Consider the following 18,719-nt stretch of genomic DNA (forward strand, 5'->3'; position numbering starts at 1 on the left):
TGCCAGAACGCCAGCTGCAGCTTAACGAGGATCGTACAAAAATCCTCGGATCTTGCAAAGAACGGCCCCGGTGAGAGCTTCTCAGAGAAAAAGGCAGGAGGTACTTGAACAGTTAAACCGCCCCGGGGGTCTCCGAGGTCTGAGGTTATGCAGGCTCACACACCTGGACCTGCCGGGGCGCGCGTGGGAGTAACCCGACACGATTACCCAGAGTCAGTTACAGATCCCAGGGAAAGATAATGGTAAAGAGACCATCAAAGCCGCTTGTGCTAACCAAGAGGGGACCGGCTTTTCCGGGGCATGACAAGGATACGTCCTTTAATAAACGGAGAGGTGAAAAAATGAAGGTAAACTCTTGTTTTAAGTTGAGAGGATGGAGCAGCAAGGTCCACGTGAGCTCGTGCCTTTCGCTATGGATCCAGACAACTTGAAAAAGTCTTGTCTACACTATCTTCTCCAAACCAGTGAGGAAACAGAGATGTGCTGCAGAGCTGAAGGGTAGCATCAGCTATACGTGGAGTCCCGGCCAATACTATGCAAAAGCAAGCACAGAGCTAATTTCAAAGGCCAGGCTTCTGATGGTTACTCATAACCGGCACTTATTTCATGATAAAAATGTTATAAATCCTGGAGAAAGCCGCCCAGAGAAGCTTCCTTCGGATAGGAGAGGATCGCACAGCTCTCTGCCCTCTGAAGGCCTTGACCAAGGCACCTCACCCTGCTCTCTATTTTGCTTCCTCTTCCTCATGAAAGAGTGGAGAGTAGGAACACTGTTCATACCCAGCGAGAACCCGGGGCTGCGCCATCCTGCCCTCCGGCAGGACGCGGGAAGGGAAAGGCTCGCAGAGCACCGCTCAGGGAGATGGAGCGAGCGCCCGCTGTGGGAAGTCACAAGGGTGGACGCGCTTGGACGGCGCGGGAGAAGGCAAGAGAGCAGGCTCGAGCCCCAGCGGCTGTTCGGTAGCAGCAGCCCAGGTTACTGGTCTTTGTGTTTCTAGGCTTACCCCGTGCGACCTGCCTGCAAGTCGCTTTACGGCGGAGCGACCGACAGTCACCTGCAAGGCCTTACGGGGACCTGTATCGCCAGGTGAGAGAACCAAGCTGAAGCAGGACGTTTGAAACGTCAGAAGCAAGAATAAACTTCGCCACAGGTTGCGTTTCACATTTCTCTTGGCAGTTAAGCAAACTGGAATCAGTAGGTTCAAGCTACTTGGACTTCAATAGCGTGTCAAACATCCTTTTTGGAAAAATTAATTTCTGTCACTTTGCTAATGGCCTTTTCTGCCGCAGCAAAAAGAGAGCCATTAAAAAACCCTCAGTGTATAAAGACGGTGACAATGTGTCTGGTGGGATAACCCAGTGATTAGCATTACTGCCAGCATCACTCGATACATTAGTGAATGTCCTGAAAGAGACTGAACTGCCAATCTATGAAACTCACTGCCAATATTAAACTGTGAGGTATCACAGACACCATTTTGGATAATAAAGCAACACAGAAGCAGCTAGAGGCACAGTAAGCATGGGGGAAAAAGTAAGGAGAGACTGAAAAATACGTATCTACTAGTTCTGGGGGTAAGATAATTCCACACCTAACTATCAAGTAAAACAGGGAAACTTTGCTCCTGAAAAGTGCTTTGAAAAGACGATGCCTTATATGTTGTCTAAAGAAGAAAAAAGAGCCTGGATTCCTTCTAGGCTTTGGGAGAGAGGCTAGGGCCACGGAAAGTCCCCATCCATGGAGGTCACCTCTGAGGAACATCCTACAAGAACAAGCAAGTGGCTCACGAGTGAGGCCCGATTTATGGCTAGACAAGGATGAACGGCATCTTAACAGGAAGGATTATGCAGCAAAGATGGAGAAAACAAAACTTGGACGGACAGCAGGGAACACCCAGATGGGAAATCAAAAAAGAAGAAAAAACTTGCTCATTTCGGTTTCAGAAGCGCTGCCTACAAAGCGAGATACAGCAGCGTGGGCATTAATTCCTCCAAAGATGCAGTGAAAAGCCCAGCCCTTGGCTTGGTTAGAAGCCAATCTGATAAAAGACTGCAATTTCTTAAGGAGTTCATTCCAGAAATCAAGGCAGCACCTGCAAGGAGAAGGCCTCTAGGCAGCTCTGACAGCCCAGGCTGCAGCAGGGAGTCGCCAGGAAGGGGGCGGTGGGAAGATTACAGACCTCCTTAGATGTCCTGCATAAGTGGCAAAAAGCAAGAAACCCCCAGGTCTCACTTCCTTGCTTCTCTACGGGATTACTAACGCGCGCCATGCTGCCTGCGGACCCAGGCAAACGGCCAAAACGTGGCTTTTACAGGCATCGGAGAGCCCCGCGGAAAAGCGGTTTCCCCCGCCAGCGGCCTTACGTGCTGCTGGAGTGAAGGAGACGGGCCGCGGGCCACCGGGGTTCACGGGGGGCAGCGGCGGCATGCTGGGCGGGGACGACCTGGATTGTATCTTCACTTCCACCGGCGAGCCGGGCATCACTGGCACCCTCTTCTCACCAGCCACTGCACCAAGAGAAGAAGGTGGAAATGTTAGTGACGGGCACCGTGCGGCACGTCGCCGCCGAGCACGTGAGCCGCGGAGCGGGCAGACATGCACGCTGGCGTGCAGCGGGCATCCCGAGACCCCGGCAGACCAGCTTGGGACGTGGATGCTCAGCAGCCGCACCTTCTCTCCTGGAGATGTTTCCCCAAGAGTTTTTTTTGACCGTTTGCTTTGCTTCCCCGCCTTAAACGCCCATGGTAACCCCCAGGCATTCCCCCACACGCTATAGGAGCGCACACACGTCCCGGGGAGAGGACGGGTCCCCCGCACAGCTGCCCACCAGTGTCTATTTGCTCAGCATCCCCAGACAGCTTCTCTGCAGGACGTGCCAGCCTGGAGCCAGCAGCCGCCTGGCTCAGCGAGCCACCGAAACGGTCTGACCGCTGCAGAAGCGAGGCAGGATGACGCGTCCCTCCCGTGTGGAACCCTTGGTGCCTACTAAAGCGCTGGCTCGCGTTGCAACTTTTTGTTCAGCTGGAGCTGCGGAGGCTCCTCAGCTCAGCTGAAAGAGGTAGTTATGCTCCCAGCTCAAGCGCGGCTGAAATCAGCCACCACGCTTAGCAGTTATCCACGAGAGGAAACAAGAGAGAAGCAGGAAGGATGTGATAATGCAAGCCTCATTTTTCAAGGCAGCTCAGTAGAAAAGCTTGACTTCCGACAGCGCAGACACAGCCCAAGCACCCGCGGAGCGGGCAGCCGCCGTGCAGAGCCGACGCAACCGCCCCCCTGACCGAGCAAGGAGCCGAGGCCCCTGGGCACCTGCGCTTCAGCCCTCCGTGGCTGGTGCAAGCTGGAGCTCAGCACCGCACAGGAGCAAAAGCTTGCTAAAGAGTCAATGCAAGAGTTTCCATTTGTTTCTAGCTAAAAAAAGAAAGGTGAAACTCCTATGGCTTCTTCAATACTTAAAACCGGTGACAGAGGTTTTGGGCAAAGCACTGGCAAACTCCCACTTGCACCGTCCTCATTACCGGTGGGGACGGAAGCAGCGGCAAGAGCCCGGCTGAACTTTGGGAGCGATCACGTAAGGACTCCAGCGATGGGCTCTCCCACGTGCAGAGCCCTCATGTCTGCTGCTGACAGCTAACACTTCAAAATATGCCATTAGAAAAATTAACAAAGAAAAGTCACCGTCCTGAGCTGAAACTGGAATTCCCGGCTCCTATAACTAAATATAGGCAAGGCCTCTTTCGACTGCTGAGGGAGGGTATTAGAACAACAGCACGCTATTGACTGTAATCTCCTATCCTCCTACCATGGAGGTAAACATATCCACAGAATACTGCTATTCTCACAAATATCCACCAGCTGTAAGGAATTCAGCTTTCAGATCCTGGCAGACCTATTAAATGAAACATTCCCATTAAGAAGAGAAGCACTGAATGAAAAGTTTTTCACAGAAATGCAACCACAGAAGCTGCTACTCTGCAACTCCCGACAACAAAGATGCCGGGTCTGAAAGCGCAGAAGATGCGAACTGGCACCCGAGCCCTGCGCGCCCGGCACTTGGCACTCGCGCCCATGGCCTGGAATCTGCTATGCAAGGCACAAGCACCTGTTTTTCCACCAGGCACCATACAACTGCTGGCTCATTTATTTTCCTTATGGCAAGTCATCAGCAAAGCCAGCAAGGTAACAAATGAATTTTGTAGTCCTGATTTTTTTCATTTTGTTTTGTTTACAGGACTACGGACACACGCCATGGAAGGGGAAGCAGATATGAAATATATGAAAACCCATGTTCCCCAATAAGCAAGAAACTCCTGCCATTTCTGTGCTGCTAGCGTTACTGGGGTTGGGGCTGGAGACTACAATCACTATAAAACCTGCATTTCCAGGGTGGCAGCAAGTTTGTATCTTTGTTTATTTAAGCCTGTTTTCAGAAAAAGAACCTTGTAAGCTTTGCTTTCATGAACCAAGTGGGGAGATAACCAAAGCCCTGAAAAATTACTATTAATACTATAATATAATGTATTATTATATTACTATAATATCGCAAGCTACTATTCACATGCATTTGGTCCAACATTCATATTTGACGCGGATACGCCTCTCCCTCTCACTTTCATACGTGTATATGACATTCATATGAAAATGAACATATTCACGCCTGAATATGACGTTCATGCACGTATGTACGTCACCACTGCAGCAAGAGAGCTTGTTGGCAAGAACAGGAGGAAACAAACCCCTGTCTTTTCCCCATCTCTACGTAAATGTAGCAGAATAGCCAGAGAGCAAGGTCTGCACGTGAAGTTAAGAGCATTTCTACCACAAAGCGCCTGGCTGAGCTCACTCACCCAGTGAGGGAAGAGAAACACTGCTTCACGACCCAATTTTTTCAATCAAAACAGTACTAATTGCGACTATCCGCCACTCACTGCCAGCTGCTCCAAAGCTATCAGGGGATGGAAACATGTTTGCTCAGAACGTATGAATAATTGCAAAACAGTGAGCTAAGACATGAGAACCGTGATCTGTTTGCACACAATCCACGAACAGAGATGAGAGATTTGGTTAATGCCATTCTCTGCAAACTCTTTGCCCACCTCTACGCCTGCCCGGCTGAACATTTGCCGAGGAGACCATCAGATCAGAGTCCTCCCTGCAGCCAACCATTTCATTTTTCCACCTTCCCCTCCAACTACATGCTTCAAACATCAACATATTGCCACGTTCCTGCCTCTCACTTGGTCTTCTTCACCCCCTTCCTACAAAACCCTCTTCCACAGGCATATATGGACAACCTGATATTGGCACGTTCTGGAGAGAAACCGAGCATGAATGAAATCCTTAAGATTTCTCATCTTTCCTCCTAAAACATTCCTACAACATATTAAATACAGTACCAACGCACCAGCAAAGAAAGCAAAACTCCTTTTGTTAATTTACATGGGGGGGAAAAAAAAGTCACATGGAATTTATTCCTCTAAAATAAAACCAGCTACTGCTCTGCTACTGCATGAGACACCAAAAGCAAGTCCCACGAGAAGCCAACACCTTCTCTTCCGGGCTCACTCTGGCAGACATACAAGAAGCAAACAGGATTGTTAAATTTAAAAGCTTCCTGTTAATGACCCAGGGCATCTATAAAAGCAGATAAAAACCATCTTTCTGCAACTTCTGATTTTTAGCCTAAATGCATCAATTTAATGAGAATCATGTGAGCAAACCAGACTGAGCTTGAGAACTTCAGTCAGCCTGGAGTTGACTGCAAGCTAAAAATGAGGTGGAGGTCTCTGGAGAAGCAATGACATCCCTGTCACTTTCTTCCGCATTTAACTGTTACAAATATTTACTGCCTCACCAATGGCAAGGTGTCAGTGCTGCCTCCAGACGCAGGAAGATGCTAAGAAGCTCCTCAAAATGCCTGCAAGCCGTGCTATTTTATCAGTCAATTCCAATCACACTTAAAAGTCAAATGCCACCTTAGCTCTTTGGAGGCATGAGAGGCATGCACAATCTGATTACGATGCCTTCACCTCCCTGGTCGCCAAGTGCCCTGGGAAGTCTCCAGCAACATGTCCTAGCAGCTCAGCCTCTGCCCGAGCCTCAGCGCAGCCCCGGCACAGGGCACGTGGTCCCGCTAGCTCGGAGTGAGGTGTGAGGAGCAAATGGCCCCAAAAAGCTGCTTCCCAGCTGCCTAGCTGGAGCAAACACCCGACTGCTCCTGCACAAGCAGATGCACCAGCAAGAGCATCCTGCATCTGCCTTGCAGCAGCACCTTGAAAAAGAGTAACTCCAGTCCACAGCTGTATATTCCAGATATCATAGCACATCTGCCTACACTGGAAACGTTGATGGGTTTTCCTTTCAACAAGGCTTCCTCCCAAAATCCTACCTAAACTTCTGGGCTAGCTCCTAGGCCACCCCGCGCTCCTCGCACCCGCTGCTGGCCGCCCCGTGGGACTCCTGGCTGGAAGGTTTCCTCTGATAGAATCTCTCTTGGAAATGCTTACAAATGTCACATCACCATTTTTTCAAACACTGCCTGCAGGACACAGATTGAACACAGTTACAGCACAACACTTCTGCCATCGAGCTGCCAAACATCAAAACTTTGCAATGACGCACGCTAACTTTGCACCAAACGTTAAGCATGGGAGGAGGATGCAGAAAGATGGACACAAGCACGCGCGTGCGGCTGCCTCTAGGCCAGATGCGAACACTCCTCGCATGCATTGAAGAGCGCTGGAGGGTCACAAGGGAAGAAGATTCACTTGGAGTAAAATGAACCCTCATCACAGAGATGCTGTTTCAGTCTTGGCATGATGCAAGAATTTCATATTCTCAAAAAACTGATAAAGGCTGAAGACCAGATTTCAAAGTGATTGTAGCTACAGATTTCAGATGCTGCAAAGCTGCTGTCTGGATACAGGACAGCTGTAAACATATATAAGCTTATGCTGCATGCCCTATATATTTGCGTGCCCCATTTAGGGAGCCCAGGTGTACAAGGAGCTGACTGACTGTGTATACCTGAAACGCGACATCCCTCTTAACGTTCAAACGATATACCATGAGGCCCTGCTTTTATTCAATTCTCTGTGTTAACTCTTGATGGGTTATATTTCTTTTACTGCTCCAATTCTTGTCCCAGCATAACAAATTAAAAAGGAGCATCTATTAAGACTAAGTATAGCTGATAATCTTCCCTTCTTGTGAGGAGAATGAGATAAATTACACAAACTGATAGCACATCAGAATAAAATTTGGAGCTAGGAGCAGCTGTCAGAGAAGCCCCCCTCCTCAGCACCCAGCGCCGGGGGAACCACATCTCCAGCTTTCCCTCTAGTTATACAATACAGAGCGGGACATTTAACAGTTGGTGGTTTAAATAGCCGCTCGAGACCAATTTCATTATATTCATTTTCTTTAAAGAAACCTTCCCACTATGGTGTTTAATAATAAAGGAGTGTTGCTATGATAGGTAACCTCTGAAGAATGGCTAACATCGAGTTTCATTACAAACTGTACAAAGAAGTTCACTTTATTAATCTCTTCCTGACTTGAGACTTTTTTCATTTGTTTCTCACATGCACTAGAAATTAAACTAATATTTAAATGCCTTCAGCAATCGGGGAATAAACTAAGTAATGAAGAGAAATAAAAACACCGCACGATGGAAACTGGATGCTCCCTTCCCTAATAAAGCACGACAAGGGACCTGAAGACAGAGCCGTGAGATAACCCGAGGTGGCAGAGAGACTCCAGCCCTCTCTTCTCCATTTGCTTCCCCTAGTTCAAAATGTAGTTCAAACAGATGGCAGCATAATATCAGGATGAGAGTTTTGTATTTATTAACAAAACGCAGATCACAAATCTGTTTCCTGGCCCTGCTGTGCCCCAGCACTGGAAGAGCCTGGCGCGGTACCCTGCGGGAGGCCGGCACCAGACCGGAGCTCATCCCCAGCAAGCAAAGGGGTTTCCAGGGGTGCTGGGACACTGCTGCAGGAGGCCAGGTCCCTGGGGGGCAGCTGGAGGCAGAGCGGGGCCAGGGGTCCCCGTGATGCCAGCAGTGCCGGTCACGGGAGATGAGCTGGAGGGAGGGAAGCCAGGTTACACCGAAAGGAGCCCAAGGGTCAGGCAGGGAAAACATGCTCCCTGCCATGCACAGTTTTGCAAACGCACGTTCCCATGGTGAAAAGGTGACAGGCGGTTGCCATCAAGTAACCAAAGCCGGCTGCGTTGTGCAGCACCAAGCAAGGCAGAAGGGAAAGCCTTGGTCTAGATGTGATGGGTGAGCCACAAGAAACAACCCGCTACAACGCTCAAAGTGTGGATTCTCAGCTCTGAATTTACATTACGGCGAATGCGTGTGCACCAACAGTTTAGCACTGTACAGCAACCTGCACATGTGAGCATATGGAGCACATATGGTGGGCTCCTAAACCCTGCTAGCAGCTCAGGAGAGTCAATCTCTCCTCCACCTTTATGCGATATGAATTTAATTCTGTGGTTGAGTGGTTGGAGGAAGTCACTTCAGACTGACAGAGCATGAACAGCAATATCTTCTCAAGCCCCTTCTGATGCAGATATAGGAGTCCCCCTGATTCACTGTTGCAAGAGTTAATAATTAAATGAAGAAAGACCCTTCCTCAACTGGAACCAAAGTTGCAGATCTTGATGACAAAAGCTGCACAGCATCTGAACTGGCTTCTCACAAAGCCCATTTGCTAGATTCAAGAGCTCTAGCTTATCATACTTCAGCTTTTTGCAAAAGCCAAAACATGAAACACGTTAGAAGAAACAAGGGAAAAAGCACATTAAATATGATACAGCAATACTTAACCAGCAGTTAGGCACGTGTAAGGATTTGCTTTTCCTTTTTTCTCTTGCAGTTTGCAAGATAGAGCAGTCTCAAAATGCAACCATGTCGAGGAGGCTTTGGCCACTATGTGGTTAGATAGCGAAGCCTGTGAATGAACAAGATTTTGTTTTTAGTCGATGCTTTCTGAACACGAGGCTGTATACAGAGGGTTTGCCCAGTGGTTCAGAGACTCGGGAGTGAAAGCACATAACAAGTTAACACTGAAACAAAAGGTTTAATCAGAACAGATGTTTTTGACTTTCATACAGAGTAGGCAGAGGATGCTCATAACTTAAAAGCCACTTCCTCTCGCTTCAGAAAGTCAAACGCCTGCAGTTCAAACCTAACTCTTCACAGCACAGGCCTGGGGAATCTTCCCAAAAGCTGAACCCCAGGTGAAGCCGGGCAAGGCAAACTCTCTGGTCGCCCAGGTGCCAGGTCCGAGCAAGTTACACAGGCTTGGGCTGCAGCCAGCCGAGGGACAGATACCCCCAAAGGCACTTCAGCCACTCCTGGGGTACTTACCAAAGGAGGTGAGATGAGCCAAAGGGGGACATGCTTCTCCTTCCACCAGCCCCCACACCTCGCATGGCCGCTCACGCTGGAGGCGTAGGTTACCGAACGCCGAAAAGCCGGCGCGACCAAGGCTTCCAGAGAGCAATGGGCCCACGAAGCGGAGGCTCACAGCCCCACTTGGCAAGATCACCATCCAAACAGACGAGCAAGAGTCACGGCTTTAACTTAGAGCAATGTAAAGCTTGTCTAAACACCAAAATAAACCATGTGGAACAAGAACAGGAGGGCAGAGGACGGGTACCTTGGTGCCCTCTCCGTGGCTGGCAGGACCCTGCCCGCAGTCTACAGAGGCTGTTTTAAGAAAATTAACTCACCGTTGCCCTGGAGCAAAGGCCGGGGAGATGGCTTACAAAACGTCCATTCCAACCCAAATAAGCCTATAATTAAAAGGACATGCTGCAATTGGCTTGCTTTCTTGGGTTCCCTGTTGATAATCTGAATGCAAACTAAAGGCAGCATCAGTGTAACCTGACCTGATAATGTAAATAAGGTGAAATGAAATATGGTTCGCCACCTCCCCAGCTTTGGCGAATGTTTATTTTGAATAACATGCTTATCTGCTCCAACTGCTCACCATCTGTTTTCAGTCTCCACCAAGCTAATATTTTTCACATTTAGGAACTGAGAAACGGGAAGAATTACATTTAAATTTTATTAACATCTTTCCTCCACTCTGAGGTTGCCTTTCCTTCCCCTTGACAGCTCTAAGCTGTTTGTAAAGCACCTCTGCACAGTCCTTTAAGACATGCAGATGAGAGAGGTTATCTGCATGCAAAGCTACAGCATTATTATGCAGGCTTCCAGCAGACACTGTTTTCTGCTCCTCCACTGCAAACTCTCCACTGCTCGCTGCCCGACAACTTCCCCCAAGGTCCAACTGAAATCAGTTTGTCTAGGGGAAAAGAAAAAAAGCTAGTATTTTATCTTTTTGCAGCATCACTGCATCAAAAAGGGACAAAGGGGAAAGGCTAAGATATGCATCAGAAACAAGGCAGCTGATAAGGCAGCCTTGGCAAGCAAAGGATGACTCTGCTAACAAAGTCCTAATCTGGGGGCAGGGAGAGAGGAAGAGCGCAAGTTAAGAGGTTTGCAGTCAAGGGGTTATATTTTTATACAATTAACGGTGATTATTTGCATTGAAGGTGGTTTCCAGCGATCTCCATTTGCCTGAGACAATAAATGAGAGTTTATTTACAACCAAAAAAGAAAAAAAAAAAAAAACAGGAGACATGAAGACGGCTCATAAAATAGGTCAGCAGCAAGCGTTGGTCAACGGAGGTCCGCTCACTGCTGGCTCTTCTCTATCCCCTCTCCCTCCTCGCCTAAGCAAGGAGTTGTATAATACGATACTATAGCATCTGTTGCAGTGGGTAATTTATGTTACCATACAGATACTTCCTCCACTAAATGTGATCAGTCTATTTTTACACTGTTTAACTCGGCTTTGTAGCACATCTCGGATGCTGATCTGCAAGATGCTGTGGGAGTGGAAAGGACGCGGCACCTCACAGGAGAGCTCCGCAGCATGCAGGAGGGAGCTGCCGAGCCTGGGACAGGCGTTTTATAAATCAAAAATAAACGCGTGCATCGCCATTGCCATCTATTCCTCTCCCACACACAGCTGTTTCACTTTAAGTCTCAATTCAACACAAAACTCAGAGAGAAGAAGTTGAAAGTGCAAAGTATTTTATCGTTCACAACCAGGCTAGAAAGCAGTTAATAAGGGAAATAAGATTAATAATTCATTCCTGAAGGCAGACTGCAGATCTTTAATCAGCCTCACCCTTCAGTGATTTTTCTAAAAACCTATTCATGTGCCTGACTGTGCAAACTTATCAGCAGCACAGGTTGGGCTTTAGAGCAACTCTTTTTTTGCTTTGCTTCCACCTACGCAAGACAAGCACGGTTCCTGCTTCTCTCGGTGCCGTCAGCACAAGCTGCACCTGAGCGGTGTCCGTCTTATTAACTCTGCTTTCCTCTTGGTCCGCGGGCTCGTGCCCGGGCCAGGGGTGCAAACAAACAGCTGCAGAAATCCCTTCCACCACCACCGATGATGGCATCTAGAAACCCAGAGCGGGTTACACACCAGGGCACGCAAGCTCTGGCACTCCTGCCAGCGGTAAATAAACCGCTTCAGCATGGTTACCCCCCTCTTCCACCATCTCTTCCACAAAGGAACAGGCGAGCAGAGGCTTGGATGGGGAAAGCTGGCCAAACAACCATCCAGGCGTGGTGCGGAAGCCATCCAGGAGCCGTTGCTGCTCCTACCAACAAGTCACAGCAGTCCCCTTTCTGTAAGGCTAGTGCCCGAGCAAATACACATGGAGACCCAAACTCATCTAGATGGCTAGGACTTTGCAGAAGGACCAAATAAACAAATAAAAATCACTTGATTCAGCACACACATACAAATTCCCTGCCAGCCAATTATATTCAACCAAGGCCCACTGAGTGGCCAGCATTTTGGTTTTCAAATAGGAACGGTTTGGGGACTGGAGAGAGGCAAGAAAAGTACTTTAGATGGTTGACAGCCTGTTTTTAAAAAACTATTATTTGGTAATAATTAATAATAGCCCTTGCTGTGGCTCCAGGGCTGCCACCCCCACCTGGTCTCCCACCCAAGAATGAGCCCTCACCACCCTTGTGGGCACCCACCAGACGTCCCCCAGCGCCTGCCATGAAAACACACCCAGCCCACGTGCGGCTCACTCCATAACCAACCAACAAAGCCAGCGCAGCCCATCCATCCTCCCAAACGGCCCCGCGGGAGCGTGCCTTTGGCCCCAGAGACAACCCCAACCATCACCTGGACCCCCCTGTCTGGGGTGACAACCTGACACACAGTCCGCAGGGCCTCGCCTGAGCCAACAGTAGTTGAACAAAGCCAAGGCTGCTTGCTCATTAGTTTGATTAGTTACTGCTAAGTTATTTTAGCAATTTTTCATTGGTTTACTGTTCCCTTTAGAGTTATAGAATTGAGCCTTTTTAAAGGAGGGGGGAAAAAAAAGCACAACACACTACTATTACAATATTAAGAGCTGTTTACTCCTCCGCACTATTTACTTACCAGGTTGAAGCATTTTGAATGAAAAATTATGGCAGTTCTAGATATAAAATGGGCAATTATCGCAATCAGAAAAACTACTACTTAAAAGTCTCTGCCTGCTGCATTGCTCTCCAAAGATCCCAACTGCAGTTGAAACTATGCGAGTGAAACGATGGTGGCTGGAACAAACTTTCCAGATGGGAACATCTGTGTCTCATTTGCCACAGGGAAGAAAACATGAGGAAGATTAACGGCTCTCGAGTCCAGTGGAGCCCAGACATAACAAGTACAAAAGGGATACAGTTTAGAAAGAGAGACTCGGTGCAACAGCTCAGTACCAAAGACTTTTTTGACCATTTTGTGGGACTTCTACATAGAGAGCTGTCACATCAGGAAAAGGAGTCCGAGTTTCACTTAGATTAAATGCTACTGTGGAGTGAAAGCAAGAACTGAGATAAAAACACACAAGTGATATAAAACACTTTTACCACCTCAGCTAACCTGCAGATGGGCAAGGGCAATGAGTCTTTCCTCCTAAGGCAGCTGGCTTTAGGGACTTACCCCTAAAACGTCTAAAGCAGCCCCTGCACAATGCAGCAAGCGCAGTTCTGCTGCTTGCAAAGCCACCGAGGATGACTCGCCCCTTCGAGGTCCCGGGAGCGAACCACAAGAGTGACCCAACACGTGGGAAACTCCAGCCAGAAGGACACCCCGCAGACATCAGCACTGAAAGGCCATTCCTCATACTACATTCTTGAAATTCAGCCACATTTTCTTTACGGGCCACATTTATGAAGGGAACACAGATGTTTCAAGCTGGCACCCAGCTTTTTCAGTCATTCACGTGCACAAATACTCAATACCCACTAGTTTCAGCTGGCTTTCGGCATATAAAGCCTTTCTGGAAAAAGGTCAGCCTGCTGTCTTTAATGTTATTAACCTGTACGTTCAATTCTTAAACTTGCTCAGCCAGAATCCAGTTTTGAAAAGCAAAAGGTTGAGAATGGACGCTGACTACCTTTAAAATCTCAGGCTACTGAAATTTTAAAGCACTGGGTTTAAATCTAAGTTATTGCTAAGTTTTGGTTTTTTTATCCCTCAGCAAACAAAACAAACCTAAAAAAAACAAACTTAAGAAAACCTCCATAGATTACATAAAAGGAAAAGCATCCATTCAGTACATCACTGAGCGTTATAATTTGGGGAGTAGAAGTCTATTTTTTCCCCCACATACATTACAAGCTGTGCAGTGGCATGGATAAAGCTGTAACTTTCATACCCGTAAAAGGGAGACTGACAAAGTGAGGAAATACTGGTAGAACAGGCTCCAACTTTTCAAAGCATTTTCCACCTTAACAGAGTTTTTGGGCCACCACTCAGGCTATGATTTTATCTAGCACTCATAAATCCCCTCCCTCAAAACTTGGCTTGCTTGCCGTTTAACAAACAGCTCCACCCGTCTCCGACTTTCCAGATGAAACGCGTACGCACCAAGCGCCACTTCGTTGCCTCCCTTTTCAATGGGCCACTACCAGAAAAGGAACGGTAGGGCCCAATAACCGACGTCCTCGTGTCGCCAGGTAGTGCCGAGGGGGTCTGCACAGCTCGCGATGGTCTGTAGGAACGCAGTCACCGATTCAAACGGGCTTCGGGGCAGGCTCACAGCAGCAGAGCAAGGCACGCTGGCGCGCTCGTGGGAGCGGAGCTGCGGCAGGCAGCGAGATCTGCAGAGCAGCTGGGGCGCCCAGTGCAGGGCCACCGTTGTCGCCTTCCTTTACGGTCCTGCAGTCCGTGGGTCTGGGGCAGCCACCAAGGCTGTGGGACTCACCAAGGCTAGGTCGTTCAGCCAGCAAGTGTCCTGGAGGGCTCCAGCTGCCGTGCCACTCCCCTGCAACGCCTCAACCCACGTGCAAGGCACTGCAATTACCTGAAAAACTCATCAAAAAATAAGATCGCCACAAAAGAGATCTCAGCCACAGATCCATCTCACCACACCTGACCGTTCAAGAAACTCCACCTGAAAGCTGAAAAAGCCTGTGCCAGGCATCTGGCCCTGCTTTTTCTCTGCCCATGGTTTTATTCTCCAGCTCTTATTTTCTGCAGGAAAGTTGCATAAGCAGAGGCAGTTTTCAGTTTTAGCAGATAAAAGAAAGATGCTGTTTCTAGGTCAGAGCACTGCTTTGCTTAAAGGCTGGTCAAGGGTATTCAGCAGCACGGGGGGGCACCCCAGCCTTCCCACCAGCGGCCACCTTCTCATCACTGCGGGATGAAGCTTTGCACAGTAGGGAGTGACAATTTAGAGAGTTTCCTTGGAGGAGAGCATCACACTGAGAAAGGTCCATTTTGTTTGCTGGCGTGTTTGTAACCTCTAAATCCAAGCAGGTAAACGGTGCTGCGACGCGTGCTGACCCAAGGAATGCTGCCCAGCGCGTGGGGCGAGCCTGCTCACCGGGAGCCGCTGGCAGCACAGCTGCTCGCATGCTGGGCAGCAGCTGATCGCTGCCTGCAGATCTGCCACCTGGGTCCTGGCACAGAAATAAAATGCCGGGCTCGTTCCCACCACAGCTTTCACCCCGTGCCGCAGTGCCTGGGATATTCAGCTCACAACATCGTGTCTTGCAGTTGCTCCAACGCTGCCATTACCGTGAGCTTCCAGCTCCTTCTCTCGAGCTCCCAAGGCCACTATGCTTTTGCTCCCTTCTGTTAGTTCCCAAACTGCTGCAGGCACCAGCCTGTCACATGCACCACCAGTCCCTGCCGGGATATGCCACTAAACTGCTCTCTCCACACCGAAAGCATATAAGGCAGCAGGTCCACAGCCAGGTGCCAGCCCCGGGGCAGGTGGCCCACCTGTAGCTGTTGAACAGAAGGTCCCAGCTTTGTTCCCTGCACTGCACAGATGTGCTGCGACTGCATTAATGCAGCAGAAACAACCTGAGAATACACCAAGAATTTTCCATCCAGAAAGATGCTTGGAGACTTACCATTTCAAAAAAAAAGAATGAAGGTCAAAACATTCGCGCTAAATCTTAACATCTGGCCTGGGGCTCTATCCCAATAGAGATTTGCAAAGCTGCTGCAAGGTCACAGGCAAGTCTCAGGCCCACTTTGCGAGTGGATGGAGCAGAGAAGTACCCGGCCCAAGCAAAGAACAGGCTGTTTTGTTTTTACAGAAGCTCCCGCAGATCTTTAAACAGGTCTTTCAGACCAGTAAGTGGAAACTAAGAAATCCTTGTGCCCTGAGACCTCTGAGACCCATGGCTATGGATTGCCAGTTAAATTACCCCATCTGACCTCAATCATGCCATGAGGGAGCCCTCAAACAGCTCATAACCATGAGGACTTTTGAGATTAGAATTGCAGGGTTTCAGCTGCACTTCAGAGCCAGCAGGCATTAGAGGAGGCATCAAGAAACCACTACAAGAGACTCCTGCAGCTTACACAGCCGGCTCTGCTCTGCACAAGCTCCACTTCCCAGATCACCCCAACAGCAGCAGGCTGCAAAAACAGTAGGAAGACCACCCAAGTGTGACTAACGATGGCAAGGCCTACATTGGGAGAAAGCTGCTGACAGCACAGTTTTTGGGAGTCTTGTGTTCTTTGAGAATCTAGCAATGGTTAGAGAACAATAGCAAAGTCAAATCACAGGCTTCCTGTATGTAAGCGTTTTTGACCCGAGCATCTCACTGATTGGATTGCACCTTCATAGTAGTTCTTCCTAACCTTCCAGATCCTCTTCAAGGACAACAGATGTGTGTTTTTCTCATGACTTTGACAAGTTCAGTCCTGTACTACTCAGCCTGAAGAGACTAGTATAGACACACCTTGTAGAAAAGTGTATAGCACATATACGACAGAGGCATCGCAGAGCACCTAGAAAGTTAATACTACCGAATGTAAAAGGTGAACAGCCTGAAAGTTATTAGAGGAGAAAACATTCCCATTTAAAATAAGAGAATAGGTTCAGAAACAGCACAAATTTCTTTTAAAGTCCTCCAAGTAACTCAACATTTAAGAACTTCAAACCTGTTTAATAATAATGTAGAGAAGGATATTTAAGTTGCAAACTTCAAAACAAGGATTTAAAAATATATCCGTCTCCCCTTTCTTCCTTCCGCAAGCTCTACTGCTCAATGATTTGATTCCCACCATAATAAATCAACCTAAAAAAACACCTCTGAAAAGCAGTCCTACCAGACCTGGGGTCTGAGGTACAAGGACATCTAACGAGTAGCAAATTCTCAAACTGAGTAATACAGAAACTGAGATTTAAAAAAAGGTCTATCCATAAAAGATAGCCCCAGAAGTACCAGCATTAGCAGCCCAAGGGCAACTACCAATAATTGGTAAATAACACCACTTAAAACACGCAAGGCCGTTTCTTAAAGAAGTGAGAAGATCTCAAAATAGAACACGTGTGAAGCCATTTAGCTCATACTAATGAAACAGACCGCAGAGTCACAAAGGATACCAAGGACACCAAAAGCTATTACCAAAAGCCTAAACTAAACTAGGAAAAAAAAAAAACCAAAAAACAAACAACAACTTTTTTGTAAAGCACAGAACAAGTCAAATACCATCAAATTGGAAAACTCAGCAGTCTAGAAGCCAACAGTCAGAAGGACTAGTTTAGGTGAAAACAAAGGTTATTTTTGCCAAAAAAAAGAAAAAAGAAAATCCCGCTTCCACCACAAATGCAAAACGGAGCAAGCAAAGAATGATACAGAAAAAAAACCAAAAGGACCTCCCCCTCCCCACATCCCTGAAGGAAGATTTGTATCGTTTGCTCTCTTTTCCAAATATAAATCAGAATCCAACACGGAATCTTATTTCTCTGGACAGAGGCTGAAAAGGAGGAACAAAGCTAGCTGCACAGGCCAGTGAGTAAGCAGTCAGCCAACTCAAGGGCTGAAGTTCTACCAAGCCTCATCTAAAACCAGGTAAGATCTCCAAGAAATCAAGAAGGAACAAAGCATGCCAGAGATGAGGTAGGAGGGCTTCTCCGCCTCTGTTTTTTCAGTTTCCTACGAGTACCAAAGTCTGAATCCAGCAGCACAAGTGTCCCTCACCCTACAGCCAACTGTGGCTTTCCTACTGTAGCCATTTCACATAAGCTAGCTGTGCTATGTGCACAAGTACCGGACTTGCTGCCCCCTCAATCTATCCAAGGTAGCCAAATCTCTCTAATCTAGCCATAACTCATGCTTGCTCTCTTTAGAGAGTCCGCCTCATTCACTTGGGCGCTAAGTACATTAACTGCTGCTTAGCTAATATTCACTCCTGATCAATGACATGCATGGGATCCCTGCCAAGATGACAATTCTGCCTGTTAAAAACACTTCTCACATCACTAAATAAATTGCTGTTCCCCTTCTCCCCAAAGACGATCAGCATGTGGAAAGCTTTTTGCAGTCCTACTGAGCTGGAACCACAACAGGAATGCACTTAGGGACAAATTTTTGAAGGTGTTTTGCAGTCTCTAAGAGTGAGGCCACTAGAGCTGTGCTGTAACACCATGAGCTTGCATCTCCTGCAGAGTTTGGGGCTGGAGAGAGAGATGGGGATGGACAGAAAAAAGCAAATAAAGCTCACTGCTTCTTGGTCTCTTCAGGAATACACCAGCAGAGACACACGCACAGCAGCAACTGGCTCTGCTCTGCCTCTTTCCCCTTTCCTGTCAAAGCTACTCCGCCTGTTGAGTAGAGAGGGGAGCCCAAATACAAAAGTTTTCCATCAGAAGACCTGCACTAGGTGCTTACAAGTAGTAGAGGTGGAGATTTTCCATGGATAACCTCTGGAGACCAGGTAGCTCCAGTGAAGCACAGGGAATATCAAGTGAACTTGTTGGCTCAGCTAGGTTCCACAGGATCGTAAGACAGGCTGAATGGCTTTGATGCACTTGTTCTCAACATATCATCCTATAACACACCAAAGAAAGGACCTTCCAACTCGCAATTCTTCAGGTTGTCCTAAACTAGTTACTAGTAATCAGCAGTGGCCTGCTCACCATCAACAGAAGTAGAGGAGGAAAAGTACAAGTTAACCAAGAAATGTAACCACCAAAAATTGCAAACATAGAAAAGAGCGAAAGAGACCCTGCAAACCACCCCCTCCGACCCCTAAATTTGTTTTAAACTGCTATTTTCCTCCTCTGGTCACAGCAAAGTCTATGACACAGTGCCTATAAATTTCCTCTAATGATGCTGTAGTGAGGCAGAGACCCATCTGTGTTTGGGTACAGG

General features: G+C 47.9%; 1 protein-coding gene across 2 annotated transcripts in view; it reads right to left on the bottom strand.

Moving 5' to 3' along the window:
* CBFA2T2 (CBFA2/RUNX1 partner transcriptional co-repressor 2) overlaps nucleotides 1-18,719 on the bottom strand; it is a 70,734-nt gene that overhangs the window by 17,432 nt on the left and 34,583 nt on the right. For both annotated transcript variants that reach the window (XM_064521288.1, XM_064521287.1), the window contains exon 2: nucleotides 2,365-2,508. In XM_064521288.1, the coding sequence (XP_064377358.1) occupies nucleotides 2,365-2,508 (144 nt within the window). The remainder of the gene's footprint in view (nucleotides 1-2,364; nucleotides 2,509-18,719) is intronic.

The sequence above is a fragment of the Dromaius novaehollandiae genome, chromosome 16 (assembly GCF_036370855.1).
Source record: "Dromaius novaehollandiae isolate bDroNov1 chromosome 16, bDroNov1.hap1, whole genome shotgun sequence".
NCBI classification, from domain to species: Eukaryota; Metazoa; Chordata; class Aves; order Casuariiformes; family Dromaiidae; genus Dromaius; species Dromaius novaehollandiae.